Here is a 19,210-nt window from a genome sequence, read left to right on the forward strand (position 1 = left end):
TACTAGCCTATCTCAAAATAATGACATATCTCAAAATACTGACATAGTATCTCAAAATAAAGTATCTTAAAATCTCAAAATGGGGAGAAACTTTCTAATATAATTTGTTTTACTCAAATGTTATTTCAGGATCACTGGGGAAGCCATATTCCACCAGTTAGTCATTATAATGAGAAACTTTCTCAAAATAATGAGATAGTATCTTAAAATAACGACTTGGTATCTCAAACATAATGAGATAGTATCTCAAAATAATGAGAAACTTTCTCAAAGTATCTTTCAAACTCTATTATTTTGTTAAAATGTTATAACAGGATCTTTGTGGAAGCCCATGTCCGCCAATGTCATGAAAAGAAAAAGATCCTGTTAGTAATTTCTCAAAAGAATGACTTAATATCTTAGAATTATGATTATGTTTTCTTATATAATAATGACAAACTTCCTCAAAAAACGAAATGTATCTCAAAAGATTGACTTAGTAGGCCTACATCATCACAGTAAACAAAAAGAGCAAATAAGATAGCAAAAACTGTTCCAGTGTTTGTCTGCGTGACATCATGCTTTTGCAAAGCAGCCCATAATTTGATGAGATAAGGATATAATATAAGACATTATTGATCCCCAGGGAAGGAAATTCACACTTTTTCACACATTCACACAGTAGGACTAAGACATGATAATTTAAATGAAATAAATAAAATGGATTAAAAAATTACATCTAAACTGCAAGTCATACTGATGTTGTAGGCCTATGCACTATACATAATAAATAGCCTACAATAAACATAGAATATATGGAAATATATAAGATATATGTATATAAGAAAATAAACACACAGTATGATAATAAAAGTACATTTATATGTAATATAGGCCTACAAAGGTGATGAAAAAAATCTAACCTCAAAGCACATAGGCTAGCTTTTTTTCTGTGGAGCTTTCAACCACATCTTATGATCTCACAGTTCACAGTAAACAGTAATAGTAATATCAAATATTACAAAATTAGTAGCATCACATATTAGTTTTCTACTAGAATTATAAGAATGATAACAATACCAACAATAATAAAATTAATGTATCTTGTTTTTATTATTATAGAAAAAAAGGAGAAGAAGAAGAAAAGGAAGAAGAAGAAGAAGAAGAAGAAGAAGAAGAAGAAGAAGAAGAAGAAGAAGAAGAAGAAGAAGAAATTGTTAGGCCTATTTATTGCAGATGCAGTTTTCAATACTTTAAAGTCTATTAGTGTTTGACTATTGTAGCATTTTATTTCATTGTATTTGCCTATAGGCTATTAACTCATAGGCTATTAACAACATTATCATCACAATAGCAGCCTGGCTGTTTTCACTGCAGATTTGAGACTCATAGCCAGCCACGGGTGATCAGGGTCTACCACATAGGTGTAACATGTACACAATGTGTCATGATTGAAAACCATGCTGTTCAGCAGCGGTGGCATCGGAAATGGACTGTACCAACAAGGAGAGGGATGCTGGAGGATCCTCGGCAGGACAAAAATGTAATTTCGCGAGGGAAACATGTTTTTTGGTACTTAATGTGAAAATACTAACGCAATGTGTTTACATGTTGGCCATTTAAAACGTATTTTTGCTGGCTGGCGATTTCTGTATTTCGCTCTCATCTTTGAATCACCCCTCCGGTGAAAGCCTTAGTGTCTGAGCGTGTGCTAGGTACTGTCATCCTGCCTGACCGCCAGGTTTTTTGGAGAGAAGAAGTTGGAAAAGGGATGTGGCTGCGATGATGGCGCTGCAGCTGAAGAACGGGGATGCAGCGTACTACCAGACTGCGGATTACTGCAGAAATTACACTTCGCCGCCTGTCAGCTACGGTGACAGCAGCCATTATCTTGCCCGTTTGCCAGGTAAGGAGAGGCTTGCTATACAGGATCTCCCTTCTGACTGTCAGCAGTATTCGCTAATGTGCAGGGATGGAGACATTCTAACCAGAGACATTTGCAGATGAGGAAGGTGGATGTTGAAACCGGTTGCCCTGGTTCTGCTGTCATCATCATAATGTCATATAGAGGGGTGCACCAGCCATAATTCTGTTTATCTTAGCACGGATGCTGCGATGCAAAATCTGAGGTTGTCGAGAGTCTCTATAGCCTCAATGCAATGTTCACTTTCATCTTTCTGGTATGGCAGTGAAGTGGTTGTCAGAGCAAGTGAAGAAATAGAAACTGAATCGGTGCTGCTTCCTTCACTGCATTGCTTGATCTCTTGATCTGCACAGATGGTGGTGACATACAATTACACAGTAAGTGTTTCTTCATTGCACCTGCACAGTCGCACTGTTGTTTTTTTAATGACTTGAGCCATGTCATGGCTACTAGATGATCCAGATGTACAGCATGAGACTGATCCACCTGGTAATATTTCTGTCATCTTCATTGCATAGACTGCATGGAGTCTTAGATTGAAGTTAGTAGAGTTTGTAAATTCATGTAGTTGATTGGAAACAAAATGTGTTTTGGGCTAAAACAGTTTATTGAGGAGGGAATTTTGATAAACCATCAATCATTTATGTCATCATCAGAGTAAAAATGCCAAATATTTGCTGGACTTAATCAAAACAACTGAGGTTATAACGTTGGTTTTTTATTTTCAATTTTTGCCAAAATCTCTGGTGATGTGCTTTTTGTGCTTTCTATTGAAGCAGTAATGAATTTATTAATCAATATAGTAATTAGGTGCTATAAGATACAAAGTAAAGTTACTGGTAGTATAGTAAAAAAGTTTTGAAATGTCGTCAAATAAATAAGATGAAATAAGATGATATGTGGCTTTTTGCCTTGGGCAATTGAATCGATGCGCAGTAGAATCACAATGGAGGAAAGTGCAGGAGGGATGTGTTTTTTTTTTTTTTTTTTTTTTTTTTTTATAAGAGAAGAGGGAAAAAAAAAAAAAAAAAAAAAAAATTTTTTTTTTTTTCATGATATTATCAGACTACAGGACAGGAATTTATTTTGTGGTGTGGCTCTAAAACCAAGAAATCTTTAGTCAAACTCAAAAAATCTGACAAGTGAAGTTATTTAATAGTTAAATAACTTCTGAGTTGGTTTTAAAAGCAACTTCCAACTCTGGCTGATTCTTTTGAGACTTTGAAAACATTATCTCTCTACAGATATGATGAACATTACTGTGTTGTCAACCTACTGATCACTACCTACTTGCTCCCTTCTGCTTCAGAGCAACATTACATAAGCCTGACTTTGACTTGCAAAGTTGATTGTGTCCTCTCCAAAAACTCAAATTCAAAACAACAATTGTTATGTATTTATTTATTTATTTTACTTTGCAGCAGGGTCTATGCTGCAGCTCTGTAGACTGCACTCTGTGGGCCTGGATCTGGGACAAAACTGACCTTGGCCTATCTAGCTCACATTAAAACTATAGAAGGGTAACAGATCTGTTCTGTCTTCAGGCACAGTACTGGCTACATGAAATCATGGTGCAAAGGAATTTTAAATCAGGTAGCATCACTAGGAGTTGAAGACGTGGGGAGGCAAGTGTTGAGTAAGCAGTTGACAGCAACATATTCAAGCTTACTTTACATTGTAACCATATACTGTATACAGTCTATGATTGTAACTGATATACAGCAGATGCAATCTATTTTGTGGTGGCACAATGTGTACTCAAGCAAAAAGGGTCAGCCACCCTTTTGTGCTTAAAATTGTTGCTGCAGTGAGGTTTCCGGACTGCTGTGCAGGCGGTCTCACTCAGGGTTGAAGGGTTCTCATGAGGCCACTACTGATTAGATTGATGATGTGCAGTACTGTATGTGGAACTTGATTCGTGGATCTGGTTCTGGATGACGTTAATAGTGATTATTGAGGATTGAGAAGTTGTATAATTCAACATGTTGGTTTCATTCAATGAATATACAGTATATGAATATTTGAAGCACTAACTTCTCAAAACTTGTCCTTTTCTAATACCATTTGGGCCATTTTAATGGCTATATCAATTTATTTTAAAAGTATAGTAACATTTAAACCATGTTTTTCTGTTTACCGTCATTGCTGTGATGCATTTGCGATGCAATTTGAGTGTGTCTGAGACTTTATTTTTCTTGAAATTTGCTGTTAATTAAGCTTGACGTTCTGTTAGAGCTGCTTTCCTTTGACTGCCCGGTCACTTCTTCTGATGTTTATTACAAATAAATCACCTTTGCAGCTCCCTATGGATGCCAGAGAATGTTTCCAAAGGAGCTCCCAAAACAGCAAATGTAAAAGCTTTTATGAGCAGGATATGTTTAAACAACACTTACGATGCCAATGAGTAGTGAAACTGATATTTATTTATATGCAACTGCTGTATAATATTACTGTATTACTGTAATGTATAGGCAACTACTCATCCAGCCCTGATGAATCTCCCATAGTCTCATATTGCAGTTGACAGGATTATAGTCAAGCATACCTTTCTCCTGAGGTCAGCAAGGCCAGGTGACAGACAGGCAGCCAGACAGACTGGACAGACAGACTGACAGCGAACAGCAGTCGGAAACACAAACACATCGGGATGTTATTTTGAGTCCATGAATCACTGCTATTGGGCGTCCAATTGGATTCCAGATAAAAGCTTCCAGCACAGGGAGTTTTGACACAGCTGTTGGCCTATTACTGACCTGACAATATACTGTATGTAGCTACACACAAACAAACACACACACACACACACACACACACACCCGCACACACACACACAAACACACACACAAAATGGAGCATTAGAGCGGCACAAATGAACATACAGAAATCAGCACATTGCCATTCCTAATATAATGCTTTTTCTTTCTTATTTTCCTTAGACATACAAACCCATGCATGTACACGTGCACTCGCACACACACACACACACACTGATCTCTTCCGATCAGAGACGCTTGACGATTGTCATTGCCTCTGTTTGTGTTTGTGCACATGCATGTGTATGTAACGTCCCCGTATGCATGACTGCAGGCGCTGTAGGCTAAGCCTAATCTTTCTTATGCCCACTGGAGTGTGAAGCTCCTCTGTCCGAGAATGTGTTTCCATTCGCCCATCTCTTTACATCTCTCTCTCTCTCCTGCCTCAGGGCTCTAAGAAAAAAAAAAAGCTTTTTCTCTTAGTGTCACTGTACATTGGTCATTGGTTTATCACGAGTTCCTTCTCAATGTCGGTTTGATGATCTGTCAATAGACAATATCCACTTAGCTGTCTAATCCAATGCAAATCACATATTTATCTTTGCCAAGGAAGTTATTTATGTTATGTTGTCTTTAGGCTAAAAAAAACATATTTACAGATTTCAGTGACATTTTGTGTAAAGCTAAGCAATGTTTTTTTTTGCTGACATATTGAACATTGGCAAAATTCATCCTTGTAAGCCTAAATAATATCCAGTGTGTATTTTGATGAAGAGACCCAAATCAAAATGCAGCATAATGAGACGCCGAGTCTACAGCCATGCTAACAGCTCTGTGAGGATGTACAGTAAATAGGCACAGTGGGCTTTAAGCTAAATACTAACATCAGCTAAAATGTCCACAATGGCAATGTTGAAATGCTGATGTTTAGCAGGTATAATGTTTACCATGTTTACCATATCAGTTTAGCCTGTTAGAATGCTATCATTTGCCAAGTAACAGTAAACACAAAGAACATGTAAGGTTGACAAGATAGTAATAGTTGTTGAGATATTTCAATCATGACCAAAGTGTTAGTAGACCAACCAACTGCCATGGCTAAAAACTAAAAGCTTCTAAAGATTTTCTATTATTGCAGGAACTTTGTGAATGCTTTTGAGTTTCACTGAAGTACTAATGTCCATACAACACTGCCCTCCTCATGAAAAGTAACTGAATTTACTTGAAAGAAATTTCTCTGATTAATGATATCTTTCCATGTCTATAAGTAGTGTGTATGTGACTCTGTTGTCCACAGGCCCAGAGACCATGTTGAAGCCTCCACTGAGTCTCTTCCGCCATCCCCAGCAGCCTTTCCACCACATGGAATCTCTGCACCAGCTGGGACCTCCGCCAATGGCACCTACGCAGCCTCTCGGTCCACCACCCCTTGCCCCTGCTCAGGCGATTGGACCCCCAACAATGGTTCCAACCCAGACACTAGGCCCCCCTCCAATGACTGCTACTCACACGTTAAGACATCACCCCATTACCCAACCACACAGCTTAGGCCCGCCTCCAATGGCCCCATCTCAACCACTAGGGCCTCCACCAATGGCACACACCTTGGGTCCCCCACCTGTAGATCACACACAAGCAATAGTGCCTCCAACCATGGACCTCATACAACCGTTGGGGCGTCCACCTCTGAATCCTGCACAAACACTGGTGCCCCCACCTGTAGTGGCACACGGAGCCGGTCGATTCACCCTCCCTCCCAGCCCCATGTCCTCCCCTGTTGCTCCGGGCCCAGACCCTTCACACCTGCCCCCAATGCCCCGAGGACCGGCCCTCATCCAAGCCCCGATGTCCTGCCTCATTCCTGGTCCTCTCCCGGGTCAGGCAGCCCCAGCCAGCGAGCAGCCCCAGGATGAGGGCTCTCTGCTTGGGATGGAGGAGCAGGAAGACTCTCTGGGGTTGGGGGAACTGTGTAAACCACTGTACTGTAAACTCTGCAACGTTACCCTCAACTCTGCTCAGCAGGCACAGGCTCACTACCAGGTCAGTTGAAATACCCATGTACAAAACATGTTATATTATTAAGATAAATACATAATCACAAACGTTTCCTCATCTGTCTGTCTAGGGGAAAAACCACAGTAAAAAGTTGAGAAATTTCTATGCTGGCAGTCAACAGCCTCCAGCCATCAGGATTCCAGAAGTCCTTGAGGGGGCTGGCCAGACATCCCTCAGCTCAGGATCAAACGACAGTGACGGAGGCAGGCAGGTCAGATCCAAACTCAGCACCAACCTACCTAAATGTTACAGTTTTAGTTGAGGAGGTGGATGTACTACTGCCGATAGAGGTAGTTTCCCACTGAGGAGGCGGTAAAGAACTGCAGAGTCACTCTGTTTGTGCCTGTCAGTGAAAACTCACATCATCCGCTCACCACTGAACAATCTACTGTCTTGACACATTCTGGCTGCAATACAAAATTATTTAGTTTAATACGTTATTGTAATGCTACATTTTGTCAGACTTTAACATGGCTGTAATCAATATTTTTTATGTATCAAATGACAATGTGAAAGGGGTTTGTTAGGGGCTCCGTAGTTTGCTGATGAATCTACAGAGAATTATTTCCTGAATCTACAACTCCTCTCGGCTTTACGGAAATGTATAGTAAGTTTTTAAGCTCATTGTTTAGCTGTCTGGCCCACAACTTACTGTTTTGATTCACTCTCACCACTCTCATAGTTTTCAGCTGTGCTCATCACCAAACAGCAGGTGGACAAAGTTAGAGACCGTTTAGGCACTGAATCAGAACGCAACTTTCATCAGTGTGAGATGTATGTTTGACAGTTGAACATATTAAGAAGTTGCACAAGCAATTCTTGTCCTCCTCCCACCTAAAAATGTATTTCTTTTCTTTGTCACTGTTTACTCCCTAACTCCTCTCACCACATACACTGCACTGCTTTGTCCTGGGTTTGCAGGCGCAGTATAAGGGGGCGACTCGGGTCATCTTGGCCACAGAGAACGACTATTGTAAGCTGTGTGACGCCTCCTTCAGTTCACTGGCAGTTGCACAGGCCCACTATCAGGGCAAGAACCACGCCAAGAAGCTACGGCTCGCTGAGGCCCAACAGAACTCCAATAACATGTAGGTTTAGAAATATCGAAAGTCAGAGGTCTCGTCCTTATTTAGGTTTGTATTGGTTTTGCATTTGCAACTGAATTAAAAGCAGCTCAGAAAAATATGTGTATTTAAATTATAGTCATATTTTGGCTGTAGCCCTGTTCATATAATGTAAACCTCGATGATCCAATAAGGCAGTGGTTCCCAACCTGGGGTCTGGGCACCCCTCAGGGGGGCGGCAATGGGGGCTCAAGTTTTCTTAGACATAAATAGGGGGGGCGCCAAGGAAAAAAGGTTGGGAACCACTGCAATACGGTATAGCGTCGTATTTGTCTCCAGATAAAAGTTACCCAGTTTGACTTCTCCCTAACATAAAGTAGTAGTCAGAGAAAATATATCTAACTAAACTTAAACACATAGCTGGTTCTTTGGTTTGTTAATTACCAAACCAGCCAAGCTAAACTTGAAGAAACTGATTTTTGAACCAGACTAAAGCAATTTTGTCTCTTGTTCTGCCTGTTTCAGGGAGGGCAGCAATGAGGCAGCCCCAAGAAGAAACAGAAAAGATGGCAGTGAGTACAGACTGGTGAAAAACCGCCGCAGCCCACAGCTACCTGCTTCCATGCCAGGTAAAATATTTAAAATGAATAAATAAGAGGCTTACTAAAACACATATTTATGGTTTCATGAAAAAGCCAGCTTTTTCTTGACACTTTATAAGCTTGTTTAAGCAACAGTAGTTACATTAATTTCCCCAGTCTCTGGTTGACACTGTGAAGGACATCTAAGAATAATGTTGTAAATAATTTGCTTTTTCACCCAAAGCGTTTGTCATTCGATTTCATCTGTTTTGGAGAATCCACTTATCGTCCTCCTCAGATGTTTTAATAAAAGCTGACACAAAGCTGCACCATTGTATCACAGAGGTTAACATGGTTGCACACATTCATCTGACCTAGGGGTTAGCAGAAAACATTTTTGGCTGGAAGCTTCTTATTACTTTACCATGTTATTTGTCTGTTTATGTAAGTGTCTGCGTTCTGCATGCTGTTTGAAAGCAGAGACCGAGAAATATAACGTCAGACTTCCTGCTGACATCAGACAACCATCTCTTTCTTGCAGTCGTTCGCTATGTTTCTATCTTTCCACAGACAAAAACAGTAGCACCTCAGCTCAAGATAAAGTAGAGCCAATTCCCTTCCTCTCTCACGCTCTCTCATCCACTCTCTTTCTCTCTCTCTCTCTCACACACACACACACACACACACACACACACACACACACACACACACACACACACACACACACACACACACACACAAACCACAACGTTCTGCTGATTGAATCAGTTTTCTTGATGGACAAATCCCAAAATAGCTGCACTCTCTCCTGCGGTTGCCTTCTCACTGTCTTTTTATCTCTCTCTCTCTCTCTCTCTCTCTCTCTCTCTCTTTCTCACACACACACACACACACACACACACACACACACACACACACACACACACACACAGACAAGCAATACTCTCCAATGATCCACCTATTTGTAATCCCAGATGTCTTTTTGCTTTTCTTGTTGTACACTCTTGTGTATCTTTATCACACACATAAGCGATATATCAGGTTATAATTAAGTGTGTGATGCTGGTCTATATTTAAAATCAGTTTAGATTTTTTTCATTTTGGGTGTGTCCCCAGCCTAAGATGTCATGTGAATTCCCTAAAATGATTAGTGGATTAATGAATTGTAAGCATCAATCGATTGTGTATGTCATTTATGAAGAAACAAGACTATCCATGGTAGCAGCTCTGTGAGGCTGTACGTAGGCACAGTGGGGGTTTGAGCTAAATGCTCAAATCAGCCTGCTCACAATATTCACATGCTGATGTGACGCAGGTACAATGTTTTGCATGCATTTTCGCCATCTTAGCACGCTAACATTAGCTAATTAGCACTAAAGCACAGCTGAGGCTGATGGGAATGTCATTAGTTTGCTGTTATTTGATCATAAATTACTACTCAATATAAAAAACAATTTCCTGATGGGAGCACCAGAGGAAACATTAAGGGAACAGCAGAGTTGAAGAGGAATCTCCTCCTCAAGTGGAACCTCCAAATATTATGTTAATTTATCCAGTAGTTGGGAAGACATTTCATGCAAAACCACAAACGTGAACCTCATGGCAGTGCTAGAGGAAACGCCAGGGAAACAGCAGATTCATTTGGATTCGTCCTCTGGACACCATGGATTTTTGTTCCAAATGTCATGGCAGTTGTTGATTATTTCAGTCTGGACCAAAGTGGTGGACTGACTGACTGGCTTTTCTCTGTTTTGTATGAATGTAAACTGAGCATCTTTGGGTTTGGGACTGCTAACCAGACAAAACAAGGCTCTGGCCAAGTCAAATGTGCATTTGTAACAATTTTTTTATCACTAAACCATTATTGGATTAATTAAATAAATGAAATTAAATAATTGATCATGTTTGCCAACCATTAGGCAAGGCAAGGCATTTGTATAGCACATTTCAGCAACAAGGCAATTCAAAGTGCTTTACATAAAAACGATAACATTTTTTTTAAAACAGATAAAATACGAGAATAAAAGTTACAGTGCAGTAAGTCCAACAATGAGGTATCTGTCCAGCTGTTATGATAAATACATCTGCCACTTAATGTGTACAGTCCAGTAGCTACAACTAACTTCATCTCTCCTGTCTGTCGTCTCTTCTCTATTTCTCCCTCCAGGGCCGTATTACAACCCCAGACCGAGGCAGCGCATCCCCAGGGACTTGGCCATGTGCGTGACCCCCAGCGGTCAGTTCTACTGCTCCATGTGCAACTGCGGAGCCGAGCAGGAGACAGACTTCAGGCAGCATCTGGAGAGTAAGCAGCACAAAGCAAAAGTGTCGGAGTTAAGATACCGCCACGAGATGGAGAACCTTGGCTACAGCTAAGAAACACAAGGGAGGATGGGGGAAGAGAAAAGACAGAGTGGGAAGGTGGGAAGACAAAAAAAAAAGAGAAGACCAAAGTGCAGCAAAGCAAATATTACCTGGTGTTTGAGGGGCATATTTAGTGAAGGGATTAGCCCAAATGGCCTCAAGACCTTGTTGCAATTCATTTGATTTATGCTTAAACACTTAAATCCTCGTATTTGACATAATGCTCTACCATATGAAGCTATAATTAGATTTGATGGATTTATTTGATCTGGGTATTACAAATTCAGTCTGTATATTGAAGCAGGCCACACCATGTATGCTGAGAAGAGGAATTTGAGAAAAATATGGATTTTTGACATACAAGTAAAAAGAAAGTCTCTTTTTATAGGCACTGAAAGTCTCTTTTTATAGGCACTGAATCAGATCACATATTTGACCCACCATTTTGTTGTACTGTTTGTGGTTCCTCTAAGGCTTTGAGTGGGTTGCATTCTGACTCAGGATACAGGTAAATGAATTGCAAGTAAATCTTGAGCTTGTTCAGGCTACAGGAAGAGGCCTAGTGGGGCACAGAAGGCCAACATGGGACACACTTAGGAAAGACGAGGACATGCAGAGGGTTCAAACATTAAGGCAGAGCGCAAAATGTTGAAAATAGAGAGAAACCGGTTGGTAGAGGTAAAAGGATGCATAGAGGGAAACACTGGAAAAACTATCATCATTGAGGAAAAAGTTTGAGACAAAATTCTTGAGTGTGAATCAGCCCTGCAGGTATTTTTGTACAGGCCCTATAACAGGGACTTCAGGGCCACGTAGTGACCACTGAGCCAAAAATTTAACATCTTTATAACCTAACACAGGTATAAAAAAAAAGAAATCGAAAGCACTATTCGCTAATTTAAAAACACAAAGCACAACAAACATCACCTGGTAGAAGAATGGTTCCATGAAGCTGTTAGCCTTAGCCGACCTCTCAGCGGTCCTTTGGAGTGTATTAGGCGGAAAGGTTCACCCTGGCTAGCCTTGTTTGTGCCTTTAGTGAGAATTTGGCTAAAGAGTCAACCATTTTGAAAACCAAGCTACAGTATGGATTGGGGTTTTCTATATTCTGTTTCATCTCTCTTCTCGTGATGAATCCACATAAATACTAGGTAAATATTCTTAAATTACGTTATAGATGTAAATATAGGATAATACATACATAAATACATAAATGCTATTGGATTATTTGGTTAATGTTAGCCTAGCATATATTGCAAACACTCATAATGTATATAATAATTATCAGGAATCTCGTACAAAGTGTGCACTGACTGAATGTTTATCCATCAGCACTGCGTTTTTGTGTGTGGATTTTACTGTAGGCCCTCTATACTACTTGTTCATTGGTGAAGTAACTCTGGTACCATCCATCTAGTTAAAAGCTGCTAGCCTCATCATTGGGACTGTGCTGGAGGACCACATGCCAGGAGAGGCTGTCTCTGAGGCAGCAGGGTTCAAGCTCAGTCTATGCCTTGACAACACAGCCAAACTGGCACTGTGATGGGAGGAAATGTACAAACACGTTGGGAACTCAGTAATGCGTGCAGCCGAAAGCATTTAACTCCAAACGTCTAATGAGTTTGCAAATTGCAAATGAACATGTGCAGAGCTCAAGGATGTTTCTGGTTGTAAAACATATCATTTAATTCTCCCAATCGGTCTTGATTCCCAGAGGGGACATAACCAGGTTTTACTGCTGTGTGAAACGGCTGCAGAGGACTGATGTGGATCGTGTCTGTGGATCTTCTTTTGTTTATGTTTAGTTTGTTTTTGTTCTTACCTCGTACGAGCCAAGTCCAGCTGTGGTTAAGCCTGAGCCTGAGTGTTAAGCCCATCCTGAAAAGATCAGTTATGTAATCGGAATCAAATCAGATTTTCTCTTTCTGTTTATTTGATTATCTGTTCCAGTTCAGTGGTGCTGAGCTGAACACAGTGCAGTCGCGAAGCATTTGGAGTTATATTGTCGTACTTTAAATGACTAAAGAAGACAATGACAGGGTACAACAATCTACATTTTTCTTGTTTCAAACAAACAACTCTTTTAAATAGTTATTTAAAGATCGATGATTCTTTAATCCTATAAATATAAAATAATACATATTTTATTCATGCCTCAAGAAATTATTTCATGTAGCAGTTAAAAGGATTTTCCATCTATATATTTAGATCTCAACATGTATCACATGTTCAGATCAAGGATAGAGATCTGTAGTTCAAAGGAAAGAAAAAAACCTTCCTGTTTCCACCTTTACTGCAGAGCAGAAGTGCACACACACGTGCACACACACTCCCACATAATTCAATCAGTCAAAGGCCTGATCGGGTAATCAGAAGTGTTATAGAGGGAAATGAAAGCAGCATCCATGGTTTGGTTAGCTTTGGGGAGAGGCAGCTGTTCACAGCTTTCATTTGTCTCTGGAGCACAAACACACACACCTGATCACATACGTGAGGACACTCAGGAGAAAAGCACTGTGACGACAACAAACTGTGGGGTTTGGGGATTTAAACATGTGAGAGAAGAAGAGAGACAAACAGAGCAATGAAAACAAAATGCTAGGCTGTTTATTAGCCCACTGTGCTGTATGCTTTAATAGAAAAGTAACACAGATAAGCTGATGAAAGCAGAGCTGTAACGAAAGCTGTGGGTGAGACAGCTAGTCAAAGAGTTCTTCAGGTTGCAGTCTGTTAATAGCACTCCTGCTCCTACTCTAGAAATAACACGCTTTGTCTTACATGAAAGAATAAGTACCATAACCTTTTATTATGTTGACAGGCTCACACTCCAATGGAGCTACTGAACACCTTCAGCAAATGCATGAAATAATAAACCGCAAAGGAATGAAGGAAATGAGGAGATCGTAGAAAACTATCAAACTGCTGAGAGGCATTGCCTTAAGAGCCTTTAAGATAAGACAGTATCCTGGACACCTTTTTGTGTCTGTTCAGTCACATGTTTGGACTCTCTAAACCAGTGGTTCCCGAACACTTTTGGCTCGGGACCCCTTAAAATATCTACTTGAGATCCCTCATAACAGGTTATGGCCTTAGTGTGGACAGTGTGATTTTTCCTATAATAAAATTGTTTCTTTGAACAAGACAGGAAACTGCCCTGGGGCCCCAAACCCCCCCAGAGGCCCAAAAAGTCCCAAGTTCTGATTGCCGATGTGATTTTGTACTTTGATGAATTGAGAAGTTGTGGGGAGTTTGCACAGCTAAAGTACATAAACTAAGGCAAGTTTTGCATAATAAGCTAATCTTGTCCTGCCCTATCCTGTAGAGGAACCCTGTGTCAAAAACCTCGTATTAAAACCTTTACATGTATTTTTCAATTTCAATTGTGCTCACATGTTGCATATATCTCCCTAAAGTTGTGTTTAATCACATTACCTATAACTCAGACATTTATAACCTTTTTTTTTCTCGCATTTTGTGGCATTTTTCAGCTTTATTGAAAAATTGACAAAGCAGACAGAATACAAGGGGAGGGAGAGGGGTATGATGTGCAACTAAGTTCCCTGGCCTTATCCTCAATGTTGTTGAATGTTGCGGTTAGGTTGCTTGCATTGTAACCATTAGTCTACCAAGCCGCTCGCCAGGTGGTATGATTCCACCATATCATTGGTTGGCTTGATTGGCTTCTCGGTGTCTGGGCAATTTATGAAGCTATCATAGTCTGCTGATATGCACTGTGCTTAAGAGAACTTGGAGGCAACCGGGCACATACATCATTTATTGTAGGGTGGGAGGTGGTGGGTCATCAGGAGTCCAACAGCAAATTTCTGCTCTGGGGTCCCTTAACGGGTTAATTCAGCCATGTATCTGAAGCCTGCAAAAAACCTTGCGAAAAGTTGTAAAAAAAAAGAAACTTGATTTTGAGTGGCAGAGACTATACTTCTTTCTTATCCCTTAAATTATCTTGTGTCCCCCTCACACTTCAACTGTAAAGGCATTTTCTTTCTGCTTTTTTGTGACGATGTTATACCTATCACAGCAATGGTTGTAGATTGGTTTTGCTTTTTGAAACACATTAAAGATCACTGACCCTCCACTATATGAGTCAGGACACTGAAGGAGGCCACAAGAGGACTTGGACAAAATTGCATTTAAGTATAATTATTTATCACAATTAACATTTCATCCAAAGCCTCTTTATTAATTTGAAAGAGTTTTAAAGGGAACAATTCAAAAAGCGTCAATCTAATGGTATTTTCGCTTGATTCAAGAACATCTTGAGGCTCTAATTGAAATAACATAGTAAACACCATTTGTAGTTAATGGGCTAAAACATGCCAAACTGCCGGTAAACTGCTCCTTTTATACAGGACTATTTTTGGATGGATATTGTTGCAGTGAAACACTATTCTGCATTTAAGGATCTTCATTGGTTGCACAAATGTTTTACACAGTCGAAAGCCAACAAAATCAAAAAACCACTGTGGTAAATAATGGCATCTTCGTACCGGCATTTACTTTTAACAGGTTTAATATTTTGCCAGTCAGCCTTTTTATTAGCTCTGTGTTCACTGAAATGGATTAGACTGCATTAACGCTTCTAGAAAGACTAGTTGTTGTATAGTCTGGTAATATGCTAAAATAGTTCAAATACAAATGGGGTACTGTTTCTGTTTGTTTTGTTCCAACTGTGTTTACTTGTTAGAAACTGTAACAGCTGGTAACTATAATACACTGAGAATTATTGGTTTCACTGTTCACTACATTAACCAACGCTGTTATCTGAATGCTGTGCTTCAGCACCATAATTTATGAGTTGAACTTCAGTTCTTCATTTTAAATCACAGAGAAGTGTTAACATATTGCACCGTATACATTGTATTCTGGTTTATTTTGTGCATGAGTAAAGTCATACCTAATAACTGTTTAAATGTTTTCTACTATTGAGAGAAAATATGACAGAGAGGATGCTGTTCAAGAACGTTTGTTTACATGACCGGTTGGTTGGAAATGTCTGTATGCTGTGCTGAATCTACAAAAGGGCGTTGGAAAGAATCATGGTTTTGCACTGAATATAAAAAGGCACTTGTGAAGAAAAGTATGTGTTGTTTAGTTCAGGTGAAGACTTTGTTGTCATTGTTTGCCTCTCAATAATCTGTATCCTAATGTTTACAAGGTGAGAAGTTGAAGCTGTTATGGATGTGTATTAGATTTGTAATTCTGTGTATCCATCTGTTGCGCTGTTGGACTGATCAGACCAGGGCAGATGGGCAACACTGAGATTAAGTAGAGGAAACCCCACTATAATCTGTAAACTATAACCTGTAACCTAGCATTGGTACAAATTATTAGGCCTGTATCTAAAGATGTTTGTCCATTACGTCAATGAAAGAGAAAGCGTTATTATTGGCCACAACAAACACTTTTCTTTGTTCTCTGAAATTACAGTGACAAAGAGTCACTTGAGAGTTTTTTCATCAATTGTCTGGAGAAAGTTAAATCCAAATTATTGGGTTATCACTTTTATGTTTATCTGAAAGGCTTCTTTAGTCCAACTGTTGTGGGGAATAGTAGCATTAGCGCGGGACCATCCACTGTTAAAATGAGGGCATGTAAGAGTCCGGTTGCAATCAAGTCCCCACAACAATTTGAACTGAAGAAGCTCTTTATGCTAAGCTAAGCTAATCACCTCCTGGCTCCAGCTCCATACTTAATGATACAGAAAAAATGAGTGTCAGTCTCCTCATCTAACTGGCCAGAAATAGAATATCATTTTTTTCCCTGCATATACTGTGTGCTTGTCAACTTCAGCTATATTGCTTTCTAATGTTGTTACTCAATCACAACACAAAGCCCATGTGTCCTGGTCTACAAACTGAGTCATTCTTGTACACTGACAGAATTCAGGACCCCTCACCTCCATCTACTGTTAGGGGCCAAAAAAACTCCAAGCAGCGCCCCCCCCTGCAGGACAGTATGTATGCCTGTACTCTCTGTGAAAACCTCAGCACACTTTCAGTGCCTCTGAACAATGTTGCCAATATACCACTGACTGACTGACTGGATGGATGCCTGGACAACTGATTTCTGAGGCTGTGTGTGTGTGTGTGTGTGTGTGTGTGTGTGTGTGTGTGTTGTGTGTTTTGTGTGTGTGTGTGTGTGTGTGAACGTTTGTGTGTTTCCTGACGGGTGAATAAACGTGCAGATGATATTAATCACCAGGCTGAGTTGATGATTATTACAGTGAATGTGTGTCTCATGTGTTCTCTTCCGTGGCTCAGCTCGTAACGCTCCAGGGGAAATAACCGCTCTGCTAGCTGATGCTGTTATAGACTCACAAGGAGGAGACGCTCTCCATAACCTAGTTTTCACTGCACTGATAGCCAGGCTTTACTCATTATTCTTGATGTAACCAATGCCAAGAAAGCTGTTCTTGTGCCCCCGGTAGTTTGTTTGTTTGCCTGTCAGCAGGATATCTCACAAACCTTATGAACAGATTGCCTGAAATGTGGTGTATTGGCCTCAGGTTTAAGTTTGGATTTCTTCTTTGTTCTTTCTAATTTGCAGCTATTAAATCAGTGCTTAAATTTGGGCCAGTAATTCAATTCAATTTTATTTATAGTGTCAAATCATAACAGATAAGTTATCTCAGTACACTTTACAGAGTAAGACTATACTATATACAGTACTATAGACTATAATTTACAGAGACCCAACAATTCCCACAAGAGCATGGATTTGGTGCGACAGTGGCAAGGAATAAACGTTACTTTTAACAGGCCGGAAACTCGGACAGAACCCGGCTCGTGGTGAGCGGTCATCTGACGTAACCGGTTAGGGGGAGGGAGAGAGGGAGAGAGATAAAGAAATATGACTCATAGTCATTTCAGCAGTGGGTATAATGGAATGACATGATGAACAGTGGCAATTATAGTAACAGTAAAGAAAAAGAACTTACCTGTATGGAGTACTGGCACATTAGATGTATAACCGACTTAAGTATTACTCCGTACACTACAAATGAAGGCATGTAGGTAATACTGTTGTTATTGTAAGTGTTGGGCAAAATAGGCTTCTAACTCAAACCAGCAATAAGAGAAGGTACATGTAGTAGTAGTAGTAGTTAGTATTAGTAGTAGATAACTTTATTGTCCCCATGGGGCAGTTGGGTTTGCGGCACAGTCGCAAGGCACTTCATGACAGGACATCAGACATATGATACAAACAAATATGTTTAGTAACAAAGCTGCTATAAAAAAGCTTCACCTCTAAAACCCTCTGTTTCATAAATGCTCTCTTATCAGGGGTACATTTTAAAAATGATTCATGCACATGGATTGCTATTAATACTTACTATACATGGGATTTTTGCACTTTTGAAATGAGTAACTCTTTTGCACAATGCGTGTCCTCAAATGCTGCAGGTGCATTACTCCTGGCTTAGAATGCAACACGTTTTATTAAATGTTAAGCACTGAATGGAACAATGTAGTGAATGAACAGACTCAATTACAAAGTTTGTCCATGCAGCGTCGGCGCACAATGTTGCGTCGGTCATTGTGGTCCAAAAAGATTCATTAAGCATTTGCTTCAAACAGACAGTTCAAGTAGATGATGGTTAGTCCTCTCCTTCACTCAGACATCAATAGGAACCCTTCCTATAGAGCTGATTCAACAAACACAACACCACTCTGGATTTTCATTGGTCTTTGGTGCTGATGTGTTAACTGGAAAAATATTTTTCTGGGAAACATCTTTCTTAAACTATCCAATAACATCAATATCTGACAAATGTTAAACTGCAGTCATCAGCACAGCTGCAGCTTTTCTTGCCCTATGTAGTTTAATTTGTCTTTATTAAACCTTTAGGTATATTACCAAGCTAGAGGATTATTCTGTCCTGACACTGGTTTGCACTTTAGTACATGTGTGCCATATAGTTAATATATTTTACAATCACTGCAAGGCTCTGAGCACTATGGGGAATCTTTGGTGCAACATTAAATGCTTTCCGTAAATTCTTGAACAAATTACCAATACAATAACAATTGTGGCCCTTTCTTTTTTCTAAGGGTGTTTTGTAATTGATGTGCTTTGTTCCCTGATAGTATTCTTTTTTGATTTACTTTTCTAATCATTTGTATTTTATATCTCACCTAATGGACCACAAAAAGAGGCTTTACAAGCACATACGCAGTGAGAGAGAGAGAGAAGAGAGAGAGAGAGAGAGCAATAGATAGGGCCAGTAATATGAAAGCCAGCTGTAGATTTCGAATCATGTCTCAGACAGCCTGGGGACATGCAACAGTGGTCTTTGTTCCACTACTATGACTGAACAGTGAAGGAAGGGCGGGACACGTTTAAAAAACAGGAAGTCAATCAGTGAAAATGCCCAATAACCTGTAGGGTGCCCTTTGAAAGGCATGTGCATTTCTGAAGAATAGTGGCTGAATATGCATCTATAACATGTTAAAAGTCACGGAGTTTGAGGCT

At 39.9% G+C, this 19,210-nt stretch overlaps 1 protein-coding gene across 1 annotated transcript; it reads left to right on the plus strand.

Moving 5' to 3' along the window:
• Window positions 1–1,259: 1,259 nt before the first annotated feature.
• On the plus strand, window positions 1,260–10,797 carry zmat3 (zinc finger, matrin-type 3). The gene is made up of 6 exons (XM_039812196.1): window positions 1,260–1,885; window positions 5,954–6,696; window positions 6,782–6,922; window positions 7,633–7,799; window positions 8,301–8,404; window positions 10,524–10,797. Exons 1-6 carry the CDS (start codon window positions 1,762–1,764, stop codon window positions 10,730–10,732), a joined length of 1,488 nt encoding a protein of 495 aa, XP_039668130.1. The 5' UTR covers window positions 1,260–1,761; the 3' UTR covers window positions 10,733–10,797.
• The last annotated feature ends 8,413 nt before the right edge of the window (window positions 10,798–19,210 follow it).

This window comes from Perca fluviatilis, chromosome 9 (assembly GCF_010015445.1).
Source record: "Perca fluviatilis chromosome 9, GENO_Pfluv_1.0, whole genome shotgun sequence".
Classification (NCBI taxonomy): Eukaryota; Metazoa; Chordata; class Actinopteri; order Perciformes; family Percidae; genus Perca; species Perca fluviatilis.

What these genes read in the sequence shown, in the direction of transcription:
- zmat3 (XM_039812196.1), top strand. Translation starts at nt 1,762, where the DNA reads ATGATGGCGCTGCAGCTGAAGAACGGGGATGCAGCGTACTACCAGACT. An exon ending in CAACAGAACTCCAATAACAT is followed by an intron (nt 7,800 to 8,300) that starts GTAGGTTTAGAA and finishes TGCCTGTTTCAG; the next exon opens with GGAGGGCAGCAATGAGGCAG. An exon ending in GCTACCTGCTTCCATGCCAG is followed by an intron (nt 8,405 to 10,523) that starts GTAAAATATTTA and finishes TTCTCCCTCCAG; the next exon opens with GGCCGTATTACAACCCCAGA.